At 35.2% G+C, this 10,626-nt stretch overlaps 1 protein-coding gene across 1 annotated transcript; it reads left to right on the top strand.

Annotated features, from left to right (window-relative positions):
* The first annotated feature begins 3,848 nt into the window (after positions 1-3,848).
* Positions 3,849-9,210, top strand: LOC129001306 (alpha N-terminal protein methyltransferase 1-like). The gene is made up of 4 exons (XM_054428558.1): positions 3,849-4,148; positions 5,931-6,114; positions 6,986-7,091; positions 8,944-9,210. Exons 1-4 carry the CDS (start codon positions 3,972-3,974, stop codon positions 9,182-9,184), a joined length of 708 nt encoding a protein of 235 aa, XP_054284533.1. The 5' UTR covers positions 3,849-3,971; the 3' UTR covers positions 9,185-9,210.
* Positions 9,211-10,626: the final 1,416 nt, after the last annotated feature.

The raw sequence follows: 10,626 nt of genomic DNA, 5'->3' as shown, positions 1-10,626 counted from the left end.
TAAATAACATGCCTTGTATTATTCTGTCACCATAGGTAACTCTGAAACTTGAACAGTGCTGTAAGTTGATTAAAGTGTATTTTTTTCCAAATATAAAAACTTAACCGCCACAGCACATCATAAGTTAACACGAAGACTGCTGAAAACAACATACAGGCGCTCCCCAGTGGCGGGCGAAGCCCCGGCACGCAACCGAATCAGCGAACGCAATTGGCATTCAAATATTTCAGTCTGACGAATCACAAAAGAGCAGTGGTGACTGTGCTGCGTTACCCCGAGATTGGATGTAGTTCACTGAAACACCCAAAGGTAGCAGCACTGCACGGATCCGTATCCAGTGTCTTTGTAATGTGGGTTGAAGAGAAAAAATCCCCGAAACCGGGACAAAAGCATTGCCAGACAGGATTTTACGGGAAATTTTAGTACCAACCTACACCAAAGTAAAGCTCGCATTCTAAGCTGGCAGGCTGGCAACGATTATAACGTCTCCGTCTGAGGCTAAGCTCACACTGACTCAATATATTTCTGTTGGTCTGGTGCCGACTTTTGTCGGCGCGCGCCACATTGAAGTGCTAGCGACGCCGACTAGAGTCGGCGTTAGCAGTCAACGTGTTAATGTTAAACAAGGACTGAAAATGCTTTTTAATCATATTGATAACTTAGCCAAACTTACTTATCTTTATTGCTTTCGATTCTTTTCCAAGAAAATTTCTCTCCTTATTTGGCCCCAAATAAGCAGACAACTTCATCAATATTGTTTACTTGTGAAGTACTCTCATACATTAACACCAAACATTTGCAATGCTCCAAGCTTTACAAGAAAATTTACCTGGAACAAAAATAGGCAGTGTACATCATTCAGGCCTACTTCTTGTTAAAAGTAAAAACAGAATATAGAACTATAGCTCAAGGTAGGGCATATTTTCTTTGTACAAATATTTGGATTGGTAGATAAAAACTTAAAAACTCGAAGGCCACTGGTTCTCTTGGACCCAAGTGTCATTACCCAGGTGGAACTAATAAAGTGTGTTTTTTATTAAAACATTAATAGCTTAGTATAAAATAAAGCTTTCAAGTTTGATTTATAAAAATAAATATAGCCTATATATATATATATATAGTTTAAAATATAAATTAAGCTTTTTGTTGGTCGCAAAACATAAACAAATAAAAAGTAGAAGAAGGTAGCTTCTAATGTTATTCTTATGGGACAAATTTAAAAATGTATTTTGAGGGTTTTATAATTACTACTGAACGGAATCGTCTAAATTTTATGGTGTCTTTCCATTGGTGTCATAATTAAGATTCGTGCAATTTTTTAACACTATAGGTGCAACGGTTAGCTTGAGTTTTTTATGCGAACACTTACACACACACACAGTTAAGCGGACAACTATCCACGACTCCACTATACACAACACGATACATAGATGACATATTATTTTTTTTTAATTTCTTTAGAAAGGTCTAGAGAATAATTGATAAATTTTGTGTTTTAAGGGTAAAAAATGAGAAAACCCCATTTTTTGGCCAAGGCCCCTTCTCTGCATAGAACAATGATAGAACTCATTAAAACCCGGTCCCATGGCCCGATCATGCTAGTTCGCGAACTCATTCAGATTTATCCCGCCTTACACCTTCAAACCGAATTTTCATTTGATTTTAGGTTATGAAAGAAACATAATACAAGGATATTTGCCTTTGCCAATTACAATCAATTGTAAGTATGGTGGGCTAATATGAAAAAAGTTGACCCATAGGCCTACTTGCCTAATTTGTAATTTTATTCATGTACTCAGGTATGTGTCACAATTTCATTTTCTTAGGTAGCCTACATGTTTTTTTGCCATAAGTTAACTGCATGGTTTGCTGCCTTGTTTACTGTGTGAAATTAACCTAACTTAAGTTTTGTGACGTTGCCTATTGTAAGTTATTTTATAGACTACTAAATTTCCATTCATACTTGGCTTAAAATACCTAATATGTATCGTCGCCATTTCATTGAATAGTATTAACAGTATTGATGGTAGAATAAGTTAAAGGGTACAGTTTCTTAACTGGGCTACGCTAATTTTATTGAAACTATCGATTCGATTAGTAAACCTACATGCGATGTTTTCACCATCAGCAAGTTTGGTTGGTTAAGTTAGGTTATGATAATTTAATTTTATAATAAACTTAGATAGGTATATTTAAAAATATCTATTATTAATCAATATTTTTAATTCAATACTGTAGTTCAATAAAATATATTAACTTAAGTTAGCGTAGCCCAGTTAAGAAACTGTAGGCCTACCCAAGTTAAATCTCTTGGCTCAGTATTATCACGCTTACCATTTCTAAGGTTACACAAATGATACAAACTTGATAGCCTACTTATATCGAATATAGGCCTACTCGAATACTTAATACTCATTCAAATGAGTGTAGGACGTAAACTTAAGGGCTGCACTTTACTTTACGTCCTACACTCATTCAAATGAAAATATCGATCGATATATCGATTATTAGATAAGTTATATCATTTGGTTAGTTAGGTAAGGTTAACCTAACCTAACTAACCAAACGATATATCGAATGAAACAATCTAATAATCGATATTTTCATTCGAATGAGTGTAGGACGTAAAATAAAGTGCAGCCGTTGAATACATTCACTGATATTTTTATTAAGTTAATTGTTTCAGTGGGCCTGTCACAGGAAATCTGTAACTTGAGTCACAGCTACCTTAAGCTTAAGTAGGCTAGGCAACTGTACCTACTAACTTAACCTAATAACACTCAAGCAAATAATAGCCTACTGCATTTTGTTACTTTAAGGCCTAGGAACAGGATTGGATTAAAACACAACTTACTGGATTTCAACACCTCAATAGTTTTGGAATTTTTTGATGTTTACAATTAATTTATTAATAATTTTTGTTCCTCTTCTTTATCTTCTGTCAACACCAGCCGGACTATTGACAAGATTCATTAATTTTCAATGCCGTTATCCTTCACTTCATTTTCATATCTTTTAACTTCTCACTATAATTATTTCTTGCATTTTCATTGTCATATAGCATGTAATTGTTGCCATTTCTCGTATAAAAATCGTTTAAAACATTTAAATAAATAAATGTTTAGGTTATAAATTACGATATCGCAGTTGTCAGTACGGTCAATTACAATAATTATCGTATCCTACCATAAAATATCGTATATATGGTAGACCTGACTGAAGCGAGCAGCTGATGCCATTCCCACAATGCAACATTCTCTTCAATTATAAGCTATGCCCCAAAATCAGGATTATAAGGTATGACACAAAATCAGGATTATAAGCTATAGAACAGAATCGGAATTATAAGCTGCGCCACTATTTGACCATTATAAGTTGTGAAACTGAAAATGTGTCATACCTTATAACGTTTTAGAGAAATTGTGGCATAGCTTATAATTTTTCGTGAAAGTGTGGCATAGCTTATAACCGATTATAAGCTATGCCACATTTTCAACATTATAAGCTATGGAACAAATTCACGATTATAAGCTATGACATTATAAGCTATGACACCCCACGGCCACGGCCTGTAGCACAGCCGCCTCTAATACAATATCACCTCTAATACTCTAATATATTAGAGGTGGCTGTGCCTGTAGTTAAAGGTGACCGTGCTGTAGCTCGGTGTCGGTGTCAGATGGTGTCAGCGTGGACCGGTGACGCAAGTGAAGTGGTACCGCAAGTAGTGATGTCATAACGGAACCTGAAAAATCTCCCGTGTGCGGCACCGGACTACTAAGCACTGAGCAGACAAAAAACAACCAAACTGAAACTGAAACTAGTGAAACTGAAGTGAAATTGAAATTGCCCTTGTTTGTAGGTTAGGTTAGTTTTAGTATTCGAAAGTAACATTAACATAAGTTGAAATTTGAATATATCTTTTGAAAGTGTTGATTAGCAGTTGAAGTTTACTGGTAGAGTATGTAAAAATGAATCGGGTTGTTGAGAAGGACGAAGAAAAATCCATTCAGGACATCAACTATGAAGATGCAATCACTTACTGGAACCATATACCCCCCACAGTTAATGGAATGCTTGGTGGTTTTGGATTTATATCCAGCACTGACCTTCAGGGCTCAGAAATGTTCCTTAAAAACTTATTTCAGGTTCGATAATTAATTAGATAGCCTATGTAGACATTATTTAGGCTTAAGTTGATCATGTTTCATTTAATAATAACAACTTACGTCAATCAATCCAGTATGTTTATGGAGGACGCACGTTTCGACCTTTAGGTCATCTTCTGCTCCGCTTTTACACTAGGTTGTTACGTACTTAGTTGCATTGTTGGTGTAGCAACCGCATCAAATAATTTACATTGTGAAACATAGACCACGTAAACATAAAAACACAAAACACGACACTGACGAAGACGAAAACATTTAAATACTATCACCTTGCGCACGGCTGAACGGGCTCGGGAGTGCCGCCGCAGTATTTTATTTTACTTTATTGACTTATAGGCCAATAGGCCTAGATACGACAAGACAAGTTGCTGGAAGAAAGTAGCTTACATTAGAAGTAAGTTAACTTAGACTCCCGAGTATCCACAATAACTTAATGAGTGACTGAGTGATCGTGGATGGATGCCAAACTAACCTAAATTGCCTGGGAGATACCGTAACTAACATTGACTTTAAATGCACATGAGTTAAGGTTTAATACATGTTTAGGTAATAAACTTAATAAAACATTTTAAAAGTACTACACGGTACTGTAATTGGCCTAAAATAATTAGGCTAACTTATTTCAGAAATAAAATACGCCCAAAATTTTAGATAATCAACTCTTGGGTTGTGCATCTTAGGCTAATCAGTGGTCACAGTGAAAATGGCAGCAGTGGTCAATCCATTTCAAATCATCCAGCAACAAATGAAAATGACACCCATGTGCTTAGATTCTAATGATTTTTTTCACGTGTTCCTTTTGCTATTCTAATTATGAATACCAAATTTCATTTTGATATCTTGAATACTTTTTAAGTTTAGTTATTTTTTTTGCGATCCTGGTTAATCTGCAGTTTGGTTAATACACTCATGGACAATTAGGAGGTAATTATTTGGTATGGTGCCTCCAAAAGAATTTTTGGAGTCTATTGTAATTTTGCTTGTTGCCCTTACCCTAATCTTGCCTTTTCTATATGGGTACTTTTTCTTAGAAAGTAGGCCTATTAGAAAGTAGGGTATCACTCACTAGGCCTATTACAATGACTTTACTGCCATTACACATAACCTTCAAATATATTACTGCAAACACATCAAACCAACAAGTTAGTCATCACTGATTATTTTGAACATCTAAATTATGTAGTCTAAACAGATAAAAATCAGTTTTCAATAAAGAAAATATAGTAACAAACAACTTGTAAACAACAACAACAACACGCAACACGGCAACCGAACCAAAACATTGTCTTTGTCTCAAAACATCTGGAAACAGATAAACAAAAGTAAGGTTGTGAAACAGACACCATAAGAAAGCCAGTTTTCTGCTGTTTACAGTGATATCAATCCAGTCCAAATCGGACTGAAATTGACTGAGTTAAAAGACAATATGTAACCGTCTGCACTACCATCGATGCATCGACGCTTGACACCCCAGAGCGTGTCATTACCATCGATGCATCGATGTTTGACACTGGGAGGGTTAAATGTGGCTTTGAAACACTAGATTACCTCTAAAATAGAGAATTCCCGTTAAGCCAGAACTTTGATATACAACTCTGTTGTAAAATCGTTTGAAATATTTACGAGTTATCAATTCTATTAATGGTCTAGGCTATATGACTTCATGAACGAATGAATGAATGAAAATAATTTAGAAACTGCAAGTATTACCTAAAATCTGTTTTTCATAACCAAAAGACTTAATAACAATTTCTTTTTCAGTTGAAGAATCCTCCTGATCACGGAACAGCAGTTGACTGTGGTGCAGGAATAGGAAGGATCACTAAACATTTGCTGATGCACCATTTTAAAAAGGTGGATTTAGTAGAACCAGTAAAACCCTTCATTGACGAAGCTCGCAATTATATCCAAAATGATGAGAAAATTGGAGTATATCACAACATTGGTAAGTAGAAAGATTGGTTAAGCTTTAAGTTTTGCTAGATTCAAATAGATAGAAAAATTCAAGCATTTTTTAAATTAACCATTTTACAATTTTTTTTTTAATGTTTTAGTACAACTTACAGTAGACTCCCTCTTATCCGGACTCCTCGGGACCAAGGCCAGTCCGGATAACGGTTTTTCCGGTTAAACCGACGTTCCCTAAAACGCGTTAAAACGGACCGTTTACGGTGTTATTCGACTTAAATTTAGGAGAGCATTGTATTTAGACATGTGATCACTGGTCTCAAATCTTTCTCACGAGAACAGTTGTTTCAGTAGGCTACCGCCCACTTCATGCCGATTTAGTCCAGTTAAACCAATGTGCTGATAAAAATTGTCCGGTTAAAGAGATGTCATTTCCGTGGAGTGTAGTCCGGTTAAACCGATGTCCGGTTAAAAGGTGCCCGGATAAGGGGGAGTCTACTGTAATGAAGTTGATGCCTCTGAGATAGGAAAGATTTGGTACAGTCTACACGTTAATAAAACAAATCACTTTTATTTAACAGTACCGTAGGCCTACAAAAAAACAAAAAACACAAATAAAGCCTACCTAGATCTACCTACAATCTTCATAACTGTGACTCTCTATATAATTAGGTCTTCTTCTCTAAAACTTTAAACAGGTTGTGCCAGTACTTTGCCGAACTTAACCTTCCATATTGGCGAAAATCCGCTAGAATAGTAGTGGATGAAATAATTAAGGAACGCGATTTGGTCTCATATTTGAGCAAGCTTGCTTGGCTGCGACAGGAACTTAATGGAAATTCTAATCTATACACAACCAGGGTATGAAAGATAATTTGTCCACCAGCTCTCATAGTTTAAATTTTCAGGCTTGCAAGATTTCAATCCATGTGTGAAATACGATCTGATTTGGTGCCAGTGGGTTTTATCTCATCTAACCAACCAAGACCTTATCAAATTCTTTAAGACCTGCAGGTAATTTCATTATACTGTAGATAGTTAGGCAATTGATAAATCTGTTGTTAATTACAATTTTATGATTTGTAATAACAATTTTACACTTTAAAATGTGTTCTTAACAACTACTACTGATAAAGCTAATTACCTATTAATCAAGTTTTTTTATGATAGCCTATAAAAGATAAAAATTATAGTCATGTTATTATTAGAAGATTGTATTGAAGGGTTTTGATACATAAGAGCCTTTAAACAGTCAAGAGGGTTCTATCCGGTCAATAAAGATGGTGCCTAAACATGCTAATGTTCCTGAACATGCCTCTACGGTACAAGCTCACAACAATCTAAAACCAATTTGTTTCCAATGATTGTGTGCTTTTTGTGCTCCATATCAGAGTCTGCAGTGGGTGTAGCAAATAATTTTTAACTGTCATTTAGAAGTTAAAATCGCATGTAAAAAAGGCTAGTTTACGGATTTTCAAAATGATTTTGTAAATACTTAAAGAAACAATTACAAAGTTTCAGTTCAGCAAGTGCATGGTTTGGATCTTTGTGAATACGGTATTTTACAGTTCATTTCAACTCGATAAACACTTTAACCCTCCAAGTGTCCCTTGTTTTGGCCTTAATGTCTGCCTATTTTTTGCTCATTTGCAAGGTTTTATTAAAACGGATCTGAGAAGCTTGAAAACAATGTTAATTATACTGTTCTATATACCATTTTGTTTGGAAAATCATGGGCTTCAATATTATACATAAGACATAAAGAACATTTGTTTAAAAAAAAAATTTTAGGTAAAAAAAAAATATTTTGGAAAATTTTCAAAAAAAAATAAGTTCGCGCTCAATGAAATTGTATAAATTATAGGCCTATAAATATTTGAAAATAGCCACTTTGTTCTAAATTTTATGAGGATTACATATATATAATAATACAAGGAAGTAGATTTGCAAATAAATGAGTTATGGGCAAAAAACAGATTTCAGTACATAGCGTTTAGCTAAGAATGCATAGCCTAACCATAGCTAGAAATCTGGCTGATAATTTACATCAATATCACTACCTACTTCTTCAGGATCATCAACCAGCCCTTCAAAATCACTTAAATCTTCTTATAATGCACCACGTATATCACTACTTTTGATTTTTAACACTAAAACAATGATAAACGTAATAAAACACATCAGTCATCAGTCCGAGGTTAACCAAGCTGTTTACAAATACGCACGTCAGCTGTCTGCTACAATATTTTCGGAACTAAAATGAATAGCGCTTAGAGACAGACCTCCGGAGAAAGCTCTGAATCTGTCAAATAAAACGGTACCTAACTCGATCCAGTTCAATCCGATTTTGTCAGTCATAGAGCCTTCGCCGTAAACAGTGTTTGTGAGTCGCTGCAGTGACACAAAACACTACACAAAGTGTGTTATGTGTCGCTGCAGCGACAAATAACACTCGGAGGGTTAATAATGCCAGGAGGTTCTTTTTTATAGGACCAAGTTTACGCGGTAAACAGCCTGCGGGTGGAACCCTCTTAACAGTTTTAATATTACTGACATTATAAGCTTTTTGAATTCATTCATGAATGCTTGGGTAAATGCTACATTTTATGTCTCTATTAAAGGCAACATGGTAACTCATGCAGATTCAACCCCATAACATGGCACAGCATTAATCTAAACCATGTTATTCTTCTAGTTGAGCAAACTTTTCAAACATCAATTCATACATACTCATTGTGTAAAAGGATTAAGAGGATGGTTTATGTATAAGAGAAACTTTACCCTGTAAAATTCACAATGAATGGTATAATTTATAATTTTTTTTTGCAAAGAGACCATATTTATTTACTGTTTATTTTTTTAACAGAGACAGCTTGAATCCAAATGGTGTTATTGTGGTGAAGGAAAATCTATCATCTAACCAAGAAGGGGACATCGATGAGCAAGACTCTTCAAGGACAAGACACGAGAAAGAGCTTAAACAACTGTTCACTGATGGCGGACTGAAAGTTATCAAAGAAGCAGTTCAGAAAAAATTCCCAAAAGGACTATATTGTGTGAAAATGTTTGCACTCAGGCCAGACAGTTCAACAGTGCTTCAGACTTAGTGTACATTAAATTAGTTTTTTTTTAAGTCTTCTTTTTCTTTACATCCCTAAATTATGTCTTACTAGCAGAGTACCCGTCCTTCGTACGGGGTTGGCAAATAAGTATAAAATGCTTATTGCAGTTATACCCGATCTTTGCGTTTGCGATGTGAGAAAACACGGTTTGAGAAAATTTGCTTTCTCAAATTTACGGTATGCGATAGTATTACACATCTACCATAGCCATAATGTTCTACTACTTCACCTACACAATAGAGAAAGATAGATTATTAAAAACTTGCAAAATATCATAAATTGTTCATGAAATTAAAAACATAAACATATCTGTAAACAATCCTACTTTGACAGTTCTCATTGTGTATCACAGTTTTTTGTTGCTGCTTAGTTCAAATTAGCTGTTTTCATAAATAATGAAAAAAATAATAGTGCTGCTGCACCCTGTTGGTAAATCTTATAAATTGTTAATGCTTTTGCATATCATAGAACCAACTCTTTTAGTTGAAACAGCTGTCTAAATTCTTTGATTCCCTTTAAGGTTAACATGGGGAACTGCAGAGCCACTAGGCCGGAGCCCAAAAGGATTTTTGAGATGCCTATATGTTAATCGGGAATGTGAGCTATCATCATGCCAAATTTCAGCCCAATCCGACCAGTATTTTTCGTGTTTACTTGTCACAAACATCCATACATCCAAACTTTCTCATTTATAATATTAGTAGGATAGGATGGACGATATTTTAAAATTTCAGTTAAACTTTGTTGGGGCTATTTGTGATACTGTACCTTCTTTTCTGGCTGGGTCGTGTTTCCTGTAAAGCAGAGCAATTACAAGGTTGTTCTTGTGTCGAGAGTCTTGATGGAAGAGGAGTGAGAGTGGGGAAGGAAGGAGGGAGAGAACGTTCTTGCAGTTGCGCAGGTTACGAGCTTGACGTGTAGCCCAGCTTTGCGAATGGTCTTACTGTAAAAAAATACAGCGTGTCACAGTAGGCTGCAGCCTGCCTATGGCAGCAAATTTTAATGATAAAAATGTAAGATGCCAACTGCAAGAAGCAAAAACATGTAGATCTCAGGCGGCCCATGGGTGGCATGATCCTAAATGAAGCCCTGTGTGCAGTGCATGTAGAGTGTGTTAATATTTATTTATCAGTACACTTTCAGCAAAAAATGGTTTACCTAGTTATAACCATCTATTTCTACCTACCAGTAAGTATCTACCTACAAGTATTATTGCTTTTTCTTTGGTATTACAAACAAACAATTCGGTAAACAACAAGGTGTAAAAATCTACCTTAAAACGACTAAACGAGGGAGAAATATTAAGTCAACATCAGTGCACTCAATAGTAACCAACTTTACTGACTAACTCAAATAAAATCAGACTACAAACTAAAATATGTAGTTCTACATGATCATAAGATTACTTACGTATGCTATGTCTCTAG

The sequence above is a fragment of the Macrosteles quadrilineatus genome, unplaced genomic scaffold (assembly GCF_028750875.1).
Source record: "Macrosteles quadrilineatus isolate MER2022 unplaced genomic scaffold, UCM_ALF_1.0 Scaffold_8__2_contigs__length_117827958, whole genome shotgun sequence".
In the NCBI taxonomy this organism is placed as follows: domain Eukaryota; kingdom Metazoa; phylum Arthropoda; class Insecta; order Hemiptera; family Cicadellidae; genus Macrosteles; species Macrosteles quadrilineatus.
This window is presented reverse-complemented; position numbering and strand designations above follow the sequence as displayed.